General features: G+C 39.3%; 1 protein-coding gene across 1 annotated transcript in view; it reads right to left on the reverse strand.

The window, feature by feature from the left end:
• Positions 1 to 2,083, reverse strand: part of gabbr1b (gamma-aminobutyric acid (GABA) B receptor, 1b) — a 238,692-nt gene extending 236,609 nt beyond the window's left edge. Inside the window, exon 1 of the mRNA XM_036566176.1 lies at positions 1,859 to 2,083. Coding sequence (XP_036422069.1) covers positions 1,859 to 1,916 — 58 coding nt within the window. The 5' untranslated portion in view covers positions 1,917 to 2,083. The remainder of the gene's footprint in view (positions 1 to 1,858) is intronic.
• Positions 2,084 to 14,550: the final 12,467 nt, after the last annotated feature.

Genomic DNA, 14,550 nt, shown 5'->3' on the forward strand with positions numbered 1-14,550 from the left:
AAGACCTGTTTAGACCCCAAAACAAGCAAAAGTAAGTGCTATATTAATTACAAAGAAATTATACACTCACTGTCACCTAAAACCTCTTAACTCTTACTACTTGCACTCGCTGTCCACTTTAAGAGCTCCATCTACCTTACAGGTCCACTATACAGCTGGACAACTACAGACTGTAGTTCATCTGTTGCTGCTGATTCCTCACTTAAAAAGTACTCTAAATAATTATTCAAGCTGCAGAATATTCCTCCTTCCACAGGTGAACTTTAACCAAGCAGACATCATAAACTTTCAGATTCTCCGAGTGACTCAGATTCTACAGATTCCAATGGATCGCTTCCAACACAGCCTGTCCAGCCAAATATCACTCAGCGCCGATGACTTATCTCTGTCTGCCTGTTCCAGTATCGTCCCTCTCCATCTCTATTTCCAACCTCTCAGATTAGCTCACTTTCTTCTTGCACGTTCGCTCCCCTTGACTCTCAACAAAGTCTTTGGTCAGTCTCTTTCAAGGTTATTTAAAGGCAGGTAAGTGCTGAGAGATAAAAACACACACACACAACATGGCTGCCAAAAAACATGAAAGACTGGCACAAAAAATAAAAAAATCACACCAACTATAAAGAGAATCCTGAAAGAACAGGGCGTTTATACAAGCATATGCCACAGGTTTTAGATGTGCATATAAAATATGGCACTGAACACGAATAAAGATGATAAATAATCCTTCATTTTGACATTTATACATCCATACCTGCTCTCTCTGCTCCTCAACACTAGGCTATAGTCAGTCATAAGTTTTGTAGTGCGCATCATAATGAATACCTGAGAGAGAGATTTCAAAATAATGAAGACCTGAAAAAGAAATTTTGACATAATTAAGATCTAAAAATGGAACTGATATAATGTTTGATATAACACATCTGAATATGAAATTTCAACACAAACACTGGAAAGAGAAATTTCAATATGTACAAAAACACTAAAATAGAAATTTCCGCATGATAAACACTTGAAATTTTCTCTTAAACACATAATAAACACCTGAAAGAGAATTTTTTATGAAACAAAACACCTGAAAGAGACATTTAAACATAATGAACACCTGAAAGAGAATTTTTTATGAAAAAAAACACCCAAGAAATGTTTGACAAAAACCTGAAATAGAAATTTTATGAAAAAAACAGCTGACACAGATTTTTTTATGAATCAAAACACCTGAAAGAGACATTTAAACATAAGGAACACCTGAAAGAGTGTTAAAATGATAGAGATAAAATGTTATAAAAAAAACACCTGATATTTCTATGAAAAAACACCTGAAAGAGAAGTGTGAAAAAACACCTGAAGGTTTTATGAAAAAAAACACATGAAAAATACATTTTTTGAAAAAAAAAACACCTGAAAATTGTATAAAAAAAAAAACACGTGAAAGAGAAATTAACACATAGTAAACACTTGAAAGAGACGTTAAAATATAATGAACACCTGAAAGAGAAAATAACATAATGAAGAGCTGAAAGAGAAATCTTGATAAAATTAACGCTTGAAAGAGAAATTTCAATGTAATAAACACCTGAAAGAGAAAATTAAACCTAACGAACACCTGTACACTTATGGACGGATAGGTGGGTCTTGGAAGGAGACATTGGAGGAGACAGAAGAGGAAGCCATGACAAATTTATACATAATGAACAGCAGGAAGAGAAATTCACACCTAATGAACAGCTGAAAGAAAAAAATCAGCATAATGAACAGCCGAAAGGGACGACTGTGGCACAGAACTCAATAAAGGGCTTTTCGTCTCTCAGCCGTGTCATCATCTTTGCTCTCTTTCACAAACTCCCACACCTAATGTCACCTTCTCTCTCCGCAGCCTGACAAAAATTACATGTCTGTCGCCCATTTCTCAGCCTCATGCTTCCCCATCTCTCGTTCCTGTTCCCTCTCCACGTTATAATTATCGGACGTTTCCGTCCCTCTCCTCTCGTCTCCCTCTCCTCTTCCTTATCAGCCTGTGGCCTGTTTCTAAGTGCTCTTCTCTCTATATTTATACTGTTGAATAATTGAAGCAGGGACACGGAGGATAATCTCCTCTTTCTCCCTCTCTTTTCATTAACTGTGGGTTTGCTCCTCTCCGGTGCGTTATCTGATCCATCTCGGGCGGCTGGAAAACCCCAGTGTGGGCAGGGCCCGCTCATACAGCCAGAGCAGATATTAAAAGCACAGTGAAACCTTATAACTCTAGATTTTATGAGCATCAGCATCATATAAAGCAAGCAGGGGCCTGGTAAGGGCCTACTGCAACAAGTGGGCAACTCTGAAAATTGAATAAAGACACCTGGAGCCAGTTTCATGGATTAAACTTGGATGAAGGTGCAGTGGCAGTGGTGTTCCAACATTAAAACTCTCATTAGGTCTAGGTTTAGTTTTCTTTGGGGACTATTCTGCCTTATAACACCCTGTATGTACCCCTCTGGCATGAATGCATTTAAAAAAAATGTTTTAAAACTTTCATAAAACTATGATAAAGCAACGTCTCAGGAATCAGGCAGCATATACATAACCATTTTATGTACTAACTTGCTGTGAGGGAGTTTTTTAGCAGTAAACTTTTCACACGTCTGGTTCCTATCACCACCACTGTGAACAATTTGGACTCGGTTGGTTTCTCTGGAACAGAGCCTTCCACACCAAATGACTCTGTTTTCATCTAAGTATTTAATTTAGCAGAAAATCTGAAAAATTGCTGGAATTCCCCTTTAACAACTTCACACGGTTTAGGCGAGTATGTGATGATTTACCCAGGCAGTTTGCACAGTGCTAATTATTGGGGTTTGAGCTTTCATTACTTGTTAGTAGGTGTGGGAAATACAATAATGTTATTGTGATAAATGATATCATATTATGGCATAATGTGTTTTTGAGCGTACTGTGGAGACCATCAGTAGTTAAAGAACCACTGCATGTTTCATGAATGCATGAGAGCATAACTGGTCCTGTTTAGCTGGATTTAGTGCAGCAGTCAGAAACACTGAATGAAATCATTGTGGCACTATTGGTTCTTTTTGTCTGTTCCATCTTATCAAACCAGAAACACAAAGCACTTTGATGCTTATTGTGCAGTGTGACACGACATCAGCCTCATAGCTCAAGTGCAAAACCAAACAAACAACTATTTCTTGGCTGACGGAGTGCATCCATCCATCCATCCGTCTGTCTGTCTGTCTGTCTGTCTGTCTATAAATGTATCTGTCTGTCTATCTATCTATCTCGGCTGTCTGTCTGTCTGTCTGTCTATCTATCTGTTTAGGTTGTCTGTCTATCTGTCTGTCTATCTATCTATCAATCTCGGCTGTCAGTCTGTCCGTCTATCTACCTGTTTAGGTTGTCGGTTGGTCAGTCGGTCTGTCTGTCTATCTATCTCGGCTGTCTGTCTGTCCATCTATCTATCTGTTTAGGCTGTCAGTCTGTCAGTCTGTCTATCTATCTATCTATCTATCTAAGCTGCCTGTCTGTCTATCTATCTAGGCTGTCTGTCTGTCTACCTGTTTAGGTTGTCCGTCGGTCTGTCTGTCCATCTATCTATCTGTTTATGTTGTCTGTCTATCTATCTATCTATCTATCTATCTATCTATCTATTTAAACTGCCTGTCTGTCTATATATCTTTCTATCTAGGCTGTCTGTCTGTCCGTCTATCTATCTACATTGTTAAAAAAACCTTCATTGTAAAATTGTATGGTAAGACCTGTTTTTTGAAAAACATGGTTAAGTTCATGTAAATAAACTGTGAGATCAGTTTTACATTCATATTAAACAGTTAAACATTTCTAAAATATGGAAAATAAAGTGCATTACTGAAACAGTCATGTTCAAATATGTGCAGATTTAAACTAAGTTGAGGATTATAAATAGACAAGATTGAGACAAAACTCAGCCTCACATTTTCCTCTTAAACCTAAAATGTTCTTAGTTCTTAATTATAAAGGCTAAAACTGAAAACATCAGTTAGGAGGATTTAAACAGGAAGACTTTATATAAAGTAAACCATCATCTGATACAATGAATATAATGACTTACTGAATACATACGTTCAGCTTCCTGTAACATCCGGTTTGTCTTGCCTTTGTCTGTCTTTGTTTCTGTCTGTGTCATTGTTTATCTTCCCTCGTGTGTCCCGTCGTGCTTTTATAGTTGTTTTGGCCTCTGTCTCCTCCCTCATCCTGCCTCCTTGTCATCTGTCTCATCTGTGTGTAGTCGGTAGCCCCGCCCCCTTATTAGCCACAGGTGTGTCTGGTTTGTCCCCTGTGTGTTTGTACCCCCCCCCTCCCCCCAAGGCCGTTTCTAGCTATAAGCAGTATAAGCAGTATAAGTCACCAGGGGACCCCTTGATTATTTATTTATTTATGTATTTGTTGGTTTTTGTAAAAAATACAGTCAGTTCAGAAACTTTCTTACAATCTTTTTTTTATCTTTATTCAATCTTACAAAAAAACATGACTGGGGTAGGTGGGATGAGGGAAGCCCCCCAAATAAGATGAGGCTTTGGGACCCCAGATGTTCAGAAATGGCTCTGCTCTGGTTGTTCGTCTTGGTTGCTCGGTGTTTGTTCTGAGGCCCTGTTTTGTGTTTTCACTGTTCTGTGCTGGTTTCAGTCTTGTGTTTTCTTTCTGTTTCAGTGTTTAGATCTTCAGTCGTCTTTTTTCTGTTCTTTGTTGTTACTTTTGTGGATTCTTTTGTTGTGAATTTCAATAAAAACATGGACTTGCATGTGGATCTTGCCTCCTCGGCTCTCCCAACGTTACACTCCCACACTGTCTGTGCTGACTTGTGCATCTCTTCAGGAGGGTCACTCTGGTCCTCTTGCTGAAGTTTCCTCCTCGGCTGGACGGTCTTTTCTCCTCCTGACAGAATTGCGCCGTCTTTGTTTTTTGATGCAAACAGACCTGCCTTCTCATTTTCTGATAACAGTCCTCCTGCTTTCTTGTTTCGTCACACAAACAGACTCTTGGCTCTCTTTGGTCTCTTCAGCATCAGTGTGTCCACCAGGAGCTGGCTGACCATCACATTCAGGAAGGAGATCCTGCTTTGCACCTTCACCCTGAGCAACTGCCGTTGTTTGGCTGTTTTGGCTGAGCGCAGACACCTTGTGAGAAAACCACAGCGTTTCTGAGTGTTTTTCTCCAGAGCCTCAGTGTGTTGGCTGTCCAGCACACACAAGTCAGAGCGAGGCCGGCTATGGGGCTGGTCCTGATCCACTTTCTCCCTTCTGGGCAAACAGTCAGTGCATGTTGACGAGCAGCAGTTGAGGGCATTCCAGGTCTTCCACACCAGACCACGCAGACCACGAAGGCGTACCTTCCTCCGTTTGCTTTGCTGAGTGGGAGGTGGTTGCTCTGCACTGGTGCTGCCATTGTTGTTCTGCTCCTTGTTGGTTTTGCCAACAGCCGTGTTCACTGCAGGGTCAGGCGTCTCCTCAGGTCCAGCTGTGACCTTTGTAGAATCTTCTTTTTGAAGGGTCAATTTGGCAAATTGTTCTCCCAGTTTTCCTCATATGTGTCTCTTTCTCCAGGTGTCTGAGGAGGGTCTTGCTGAAGGGCCTCTTTTTTCCAGGTTGTTCTCTCTTTTCCTTGGGTTGTGCCTCCCTTTCCTTGAAGAACAGTCTGTTTGTTCTGTTTCTCCTGATTTCCTTTTATGTGTCTGTTCATCCAAGAAGATCCAAGTCTGCGTGTCCAGGTAGGAAGGAAGTCAGAGAGCACAATATAGGTGGGCAGTCCAATATAATACGGCAGCACTCTGAGTAGAGGTGGTCTTTCATGCACAGTCCGTATCACCATGAGTGGATGTTTCCCTCTGTGTCCGAGAGCTTTGCGAGGGGTCAGACTGAGCTGGGCGCAGTTTCTTTTTCTTTCTTTTTCTTATTCTTTGTCTCTTTTTCTGGAGCTGGTTTGGGATCTGCCTACTCTTTTGAAGACCTGCTCTTCGACTTGTCTTGGATCCTGTTCTTCTCAGTATCACCTGAAGTCTTAGAGTGGACAGCTTCCTTTTCTTTTGGCTTTTCATCTGAAGTCTTGTCCATGAAAGAATCTCTGGCTGCAGCACCCGAGAGGCCTGTTTCTCATCCATCAGGGCTTTTTAGGGTTCGTGCCTTTGAAAGCAGAACACACACGATCCGCATGAGCAGTATGGCTCGCCTCCATCGCTTGCCTGCAATTCTTCCACGAGCTTCCAGATCCCGTCTCAGCTGGTCAGCAGTGTCCTACAAATTCAAGAGATTAAAGAGTTTAGTGGAATTTGTTCATAAAACACACTTCTACACATTTTAATGCACAATTACTGTTTATGTGCTGAATGTAACATATAAATAAAACATGAGCTGTGCAAAAACTGTGGAACGTTTATATTTTATGGTTAATTTTTTTCCGATATGTTGTTCTCAGCAAATAAACATTGAAATTGTGAAATTGTGCATCAAAATGTGCAGAAACGCCATATGTAAGTGTCTCTGCAGAAGATGTTCACTTATTTTCACTTAGAAAATCAACAAAACGTCTTTTGATCATTGTTATTGTTTTAATTTTTTTAATAATATCATGGCAATTATTATTAGACATTTTAATAATGTATACATACATTAAATCATTAAATAGTAATATTTAACATTATCTTATCTTTATTATACTCTTAGTAAAATGTGTTAGAATATATAAATATTGTTACATTTATACCAATTTATCACTATAATATTATTATTATTGTGTAATATTAATTGCATAATACTAACAGTGATATAACAAATACAACAATAATAATTATCATAATTACTATTACCACTAGTATTTTATTAATGAATTCATCAGTATGTTACAAAATACACTGTAGACATTTTTACTCTGTATAACATTTAATTATGAAATATTGCTATTTCATGTTATACTATTCAAGTTTTTTTGTTTACCTAATACATGAAACTTAATACTGTTTACTTTTTATTAGTAGTATTATTATATACTGCTTATGTATTATCATAAACTCCCTCTTATGCTTTTTGATCCAGTCTTTCTTCAGCAAGGAAATAACTGACTTTATAGTCATTAATCAGGTGTGTACTGATTAAGATTGTAAGTTCATCATTAATGGTTTCCTAAAACTGAATTAAAACTGGTTTGCTTGCCAGGCAGCAGTACGTCATGATGTTGCCAAGATACCGACACATCACTGCTAGCCATTAGCATTTAGCAGTATTAGCGTTAGCCATTAGAATTTTTTTCAACCAGAAAAATCTCATAAGCATCATCCTGAACATTAATTTACAGTAATTTTTGCACAGCTCATGTTTTATTTATATGTTACATTCAGCACATAAACAGTAATTGTGTATTAAATGTGTAGAAGTGTGTTTTATGAACAAATTCCACTAAACTCTTTAATCTCTTGAATTTGTAGGACACTGCTGACCAGCTGAGACGGGATCTGGAAGCTCGTGGAAGAATTGCAGGCAAGCGATGGAGGCGAGCCATACTGCTCATGCGGATCGTGTGTGTTCTGCTTTCAAAGGCACGAACCCTAAAAAGCCCTGATGGATGAGAAACAGGCCTCTCGGGTGCTGCAGCCAGAGATTCTTTCATGGACAAGACTTCAGATGAAAAGCCAAAAGAAAAGGAAGCTGTCCACTCTAAGACTGCAGGTGATACTGAGAAGACCAGAATCCAAGACAAGTCGAAGAGCAGGTCTTCAAAAGAGCAGGCAGATCCCAAACCAGCTCCAGAAAAAGAGACAAAGAACAAGAAAAAGAAAGGAAGAGAAACTGCGCCCAGCTCAGTCTGACCGCTCGCAAAGCTCTCGGCCAACTACATGGCTACGACTCGGACACAGAGGGAAACATCCACTCATGGTGATACGGACTGTGTATGAAAGACCACCTCTACTCAGAGTGCTGCCGTATTATATTGGACTGCCCACCTATATTGTGCTCTCTGACTTCCTTCCTACCTGGAGACGCAGACTTGGATCTTCTTGGATGAACAGACACATAAGAGGAAATCAGGAGAAACAGAACAAACAGACTGTTCTTCAAGGAAAGGGAGGCACAACCCAAGGAAAAGAGAGAACAACCTGGAAAAAAGAGGCCCTTCAGCAAGACCCTCCTCAGACACCTGGAGAAAGAGACACATCTGAGAAAAACTGGGAGAACAATTTGACAAAAGTGACCTTCAGAAAGAAGATTCTACAAAGGTCACAGCTGGACCTGAGGAGACGCCTGACCCTGCAGTGAACACGGCTGTTGGCAAAACCAACAAGGAGCAGAACAACAATGGCAGCACCAGTGCAGAGCAACCACCTCCCACTCAGCAAAGCAAACGGAGGAAGGTACGCCTTCGTGGTCTGCGTGGTCTGGTGCGGAAGACCTGGAATGCCCTCAACTGCTGCTCGTCAACATGCACTGACTGTTTGCCCAGAAGGGAGAAAGTGGATCAGGACCAGCCCCATAGCTGGCCTCGCTCTGACTTGTGTGTGCTGGACAGCCAACACACTGAGGCTCTGGAGAAAAACACTCAGAAACGCTGTGGTTTTCTCACAAGGTGTCTGCGCTCAGCCAAAACAGCCAAACAACGGCAGTTGCTCAGGGTGAAGGTGCAAAGCAGGATCTCCTTCCTGAATGTGATGGTCAGCCAGCTCCTGGTGGACACACTGATGCTGAAGAGACAAAAGAGAGCCAAGAGTCTGTTTGTGTGACGAAATAAGAAAGCAGGAGGACTGTTATCAGAAAATGAGAAGGCAGGTCTGTTTGCATCAAAAAACAAAGACAGCGCAATTCTGTCAGGAGGAGAAAAGACTGTCCAGCCGAGGAGGAAACCAGAGAGAAAGAGGACCAGAGTGACCCTCCTGAAGTGACGCACAAGTCAGCACAGACAGCGTGGGAGTGTAACGTTGGGAGAGCCGAGGAGGCAAGATCCACATGCAAGTCCATGTTTTTATTGAAATTCACAACAAAAGAATCCACAAAAGTAACAACAAAGAACAGAAAAAAGACGACTGAAGATCTAAACACTGAAACAGAAAGAAAACACAAGACTGAAACCAGCACAGAACAGTGAAAACACAAAACAGGGCCTCAGAACAAACACCGAGCAACCAAGACGAACAACCAGAGCAGAGCCATTTCTGAACATCTGGGGTCCCAAAGCCTCATCTTATTTGGGGGGCTTCCCTCATCCCACCTACCCCAGTTATGATTTTTGTAAGATTGAATAAAGTTTAAAAAAAAAGATTGTAAGAAAGTTTCTGAACTGACTGCATTTTTGATTAAAAAAATAATAAACAAAGGGGACAAACCAGACACACCTGTGGCTAATAAGGGGGCGGGGCTACCGACTACACACAGATGAGACAGATGACAAGGAGGCAGGATGAGGGAGGAGACAGAGACCAAAACACCTATAAAAGCACGACGGGACACACGAGGGAAGATAAACAATGACAACACAGACAGAAACAAAGACAGACAAAGGCAGGACAAACCGGACGTTACAGGAAGCTGAACGTATGTATTCAGTAAGTCATTATATTCATCGTATCAGATGATGGTTTACTTTATATGAAGTCTTCCTGTTTAAATCCTCCTAACTGATGTTTTCAGTTTTAGCCTTTATAATTAAGAACTAAGAACATTTTAGGTTTAAGAGGAAAATGTGAGGCTGAGTTTTGTCTCAATCTTGTCTATTTATAATCCTCAATGTAGTGTAAATCTGCATATATTTGAGGAACGTGACTGTTTCAGTAATGCACTTTATTTTCCATATTTCAGAAATGTTTAACTGTTTAATATGAATGTAAAACTGATCTCCTAGGATCATCACTGTAACTGGTAATGAAAGCAGCTGCAGACTATGGGGTGAAGGAAAGGAGACTCACCTTCTCAGAAACATTTGCTCTGCATAAACGTCACCAGTGAGATTAAGGTCTGTGTTTTTCTACATTACTAAATATATCAATTCATTCAGTGCTTAGAAATCTGAAGGATATGTTTCCACACCTCAGAAGTTCAGTCTTAGAAGTTACCTTTTCTGCTTCTCATGATTCAAGTAATCCCAAACACAATCAATAAAACTAAGGTCTGGACTCTGTGGTGGACAGTCCATTGTTTTGAGAACTCCAGCAGCTTCTCTGTTTTTATTTGTAATTTTACACTTTTCTCAGTGAGGGCTTTTCAGCAGCTACACATCCAGACCCCCCGCACTGTCTTCTCACAGTGGAAGGATGGATACCACTTATTTTTTTCAGATCTGAAGCAAAAACATCTCAAACAGCACCACGTCAAATCTTCAGCTCGCTGTAAGAAGGAGTCGTATTGGTATTGATGCATCCCTAATTCAAAGTGTGACCTCTGCCAGAAAATAAAAGCTTGAAATAAACTGCTGATGTTTCAGGATTATTGTTCAGGATTTGTTTTTTTTGTTTTTTTTAAACTTTAAAACTTTTGGTGTGGATCATCAAGTCACAGATCTTGGGATCACTGAGATAGTTTTAATATTTGTAATCAAGTTACAGCCCCTTTAAACACTGTCAAGCACTCAGCTATAAAAATGTATTTACTCAGTATAACAAATGATCATAACTGACTCTTCTAAATCTTCTTTTAACACATCTTACTAATGGATAGCCGACTTCATATATTGTGGCTGCATTATGTTATTTGCAGTGGTGGATCTAGAAAGTTTTACTAAATGTAAAAAAAAAAAAAATCTGCAAAAAAACGGTTAAAAACTTCAGCAGCAGCCAGACAAACCCGTTAATTAACGGTAAATGGATGTTTTCTCAATGATAGTAAAATTCTGTAAAATTACACTCAATTCAACTTAGAACTACTGCCTCTTACTGTAATTCATCAGTTTCTCTCGTTCAACTAGTTATTGGCATATAGTATTTTACCATAACAATAAAAATAACAACCATTTAAGCAAACACAAACGACTGTAAAATAAGTGATCATTTGTTTTTGTGATCTATTTCTGTAAATTAACAACAGCAGTGCTAAAATACAGTATATGTTGGGTTTATTTACAGGCACTTAACCATGTTTTTCAAAAAACAGGTATTAACCATGAAATTTTACAGCTTACAGTGAAAATACTTTTTTATAAAGTATCTTATCTGTCTGTCTATCTATCTACCTATCTATCTATCTATCTAGGCTGTCTGTCTGTCTGTCTGTCAATCTATCTATCTATCCTATCTGTCTGTCTGTCTATCTATCTAGGCTGTTTGTCTGGCTGTCTGTCTGTCTATCTGGGACTGTACATTAATTAACATACAATTAAGGATGCATGATTAGAATCAGCCAAGATCATCATCTACAAACATGAAATCAGCCAGTTTATTATTTGAATTTCGTCTGATCTGCGTTGCAGTTTTATGAGGTAAATAACGTGAGTCAGGTAAACGCACTTGTTTGAGTGCAGCTGTTACACCTGCACCAAAATGACTCACTGTGCTAAATGGCCAGTCACCTCTAACTTTCAGTGTAGCACTTTATTTGATTCATGAAGGGGAATTCAAAGTTTCTGCGTAATTAAACGGTTAAGAGGTAAACAAAGTCATTCAGAGTGGTTTGGTGTGAAATGCTCTGTTCTAGAGGAACTTACTGAGTCAGAACTGTTCACAGTGGTGGTGATAGGAACCAGACGTGAAGAGTTCAGTGTGTCTAAAAGCTCCCTCACAGAAAGTTTTGTGAAACGGTGACAGATTTGTTGCCTGATAGTTTTGAGAAAGTTTCTAGGAATTTTAAAATGCACTCAGGGTGGAGAGATTTACGCTGGACAAGATAGTCTCCAAAGAAAATATTTTCAGATGCACCACTATTTTACCATCATCAACATATCATATAAAACTCAGACGACAGGAGGAGGTAGGATAGTAAATAAATGGCCATATTTGTATGAAGGTGAAATTTCCCTGCTGTGGGACTAATAAGGTTAACTTTGGTGCTAAATAGAACCCTTTTCAAAAAGGCTCTATATAGAATCATCTACAGCACATTCTCCATCAATCTGAAAAACCATGCGCTGTAGATGGTTCTATATAGCATCAAAAAGGGTTCTTCTATTGTTACAAGCTTGACATCGTAACAACAGCAGAACCCTTTTCAAAAAGGTTCTCTATCGAACCATGTACAGCACATTCTCCTGTCTAAAGAACACTCAAAGGACCCTTTGCATGATTACATGGTTCTTTGCATGGTGAAATGGTTCTTCAGATTGATGGAGAATGTGCTGTAGATGGGTCTCTATAGAACCTTTTTGAAAAAGGTTCTATAGAGAACCATCTATATTTTGAAAAAGGTTTTATATAGCACCAAACTGTTGTTATAAGCTTGACATCGTAACAATAGCAGAACCCTTTTCTAAAAGGTTCTATGTAGAACCATCTACAGCACATTCTCCATCAATCTCAAAGGACCCTTTGCATGATTACATGGTTCTTTGCATGGTGAAGATTGACAGAGAATGTTCTGTTGATGGTTCTACGTAGCAACAAAAAGAGTTCTTCTACTGTTACATTGTAACAATAGAAGAACTAAATACCTTTTTTGGTGCTACTCAGAACCCTTTCTCCAATCTGAGCAACCATCTCACCATGCAAAGAACCATGTACTCATGCAAAAGGTCCTTTGAGTGTTCATGGTTCTATATAGAACAAATTTTTTCACTAAAGAACCCTTGAAAAACCATCTTTTTTCAGAGTGTAGAAGTAAATGTGTTGGGTAACTGCAGTCCTCAAACTCTGATATTATAAACCAACACAGCACAGAAAATACAAAAATAACACAAACGTAGATGTTAAATTCAAGTTTTAATATTCTCAACTGTCCAATAAATTAACATTTCCATAATTAATACATTAATCATATGACAAGTATTATTTATCTATATCATACATCAATTTGACCTTGGACAAACTTCACATATATACAGAGAGCTTGTGAGAAATTCTGATCAGTACAGCAGGATTTTACCTGATCGGCCCGTTTTTCTCTTTACAGGGTGTAAAGTACAGCTCAGTGATGTGTAGTGAAGTTAGCAAAACGGAAATGTACAGGCTTTACAGCAGGATTCAATGAAAATGAGAACGGTCAGAGAAACGCAAACTTAAAGTACTGACCACAGCACGGTCCGCTCAAACAGCTACCATTTAAAACCCTTTCAGTTCCATCACGAGTCCATCTTCATCCATTTCATACTACTGTCAGTCAACAGTGCCTGTAAACATGTATTACCATAAATAAAGAATAAAGACACTGAAAAAATTCCAGCACTGAGGTGGCACAGAAACCACAACGTATCTGATGCATCAAGTAAACTAAAAAAAACAAATAAGCGAAGACTAACTTGTTCTGGAGCTGCTGATAAATGCCTTAATATTCCTTAAATACAAAAATTGAACCTCAAGGCAGCAAAGTGACAGCACACTCACTCAGCCGCGCCTGTTAAACCAGAACACAGACGGAACTAAAGGCACTCCAGAACGGCTCCCTTTTCCAACACTCTCATAAATCCGGACTGAAATGGGAACAAAATGGGCAGAAATTAAAAGTCGTACCACTTCACATTCAGAAGTGCTGAAATATAATAAACACGGAAAGTGACTCCAGTGAGAACGTCATGGACAGTACAGTGTACTCCAGCTAATTAAAGCAGCATCGATGGAAACGATAAACCACTGAACTCTTTCTTTCTCCCTCTTACTTTATCTCTCTCCTTCTCCTCCACCCTCTCTCCCTCTCTCGTATGCAGGTCTTTGAGGTTCAGCGCTGAGGAAATGGTCAATGCAGCCGATACTATTTTTATCAGCAGATCCATGATGTGCAGCAGCATCTGTTTCCAGTCTTTCTGTTCGACTGCCTCTCTGCCTCCTCTTTCCTCTCACTTTCCTTTCTTTCTCTCTCTGTTTCTCTGTGACTGACTGGAGAGTTAAACAGTGTGAAAGGATCAGAGCGTGAGAACTACAACTCCCAGCGGACACGGTGGATCCCCCCCGAATGTGTCCCGCCTCATTGTTATTCATTATTATGTGAAAGAGAATCAGATCCAGCTCTGCTCCACTGCAGTTACAATGACAGCATTGTGTCAGTTCACATACGTCTACCTCACAACTGCTCATCGGCTCTTCCAGCTGCATCAGCCTTATAGCTGCCCCTTTATTACTGACCAAAAAACTGCTTTCTATCATCAGAGGAAGAACAAAGACCTTTCTATTATTATTATTATTATTATTATTGTTGTTGTTGTTGTTGTTGTTGTTGTTAGTAGTAGTAGTAGTACATAGTAGTACTACTAGTAGTAGCAGTCTTTTCCCTCCAGGGAGAAGAACAAATAGTAATAATGACAATTTTAATAACAATAATAATAATCATTATTATTATTATTATTATTATCATAAAGTTGTTATCAATAGGATGAATAACAGATACAAAAATAACAACTTCACATTATTAATATCATTATTATTATTATTTACAATGTTTCCCTCCAGGAATAGAAATGTTTTTGCTC

The sequence above is a fragment of the Colossoma macropomum genome, unplaced genomic scaffold (assembly GCF_904425465.1).
Source record: "Colossoma macropomum unplaced genomic scaffold, Colossoma_macropomum, whole genome shotgun sequence".
In the NCBI taxonomy this organism is placed as follows: domain Eukaryota; kingdom Metazoa; phylum Chordata; class Actinopteri; order Characiformes; family Serrasalmidae; genus Colossoma; species Colossoma macropomum.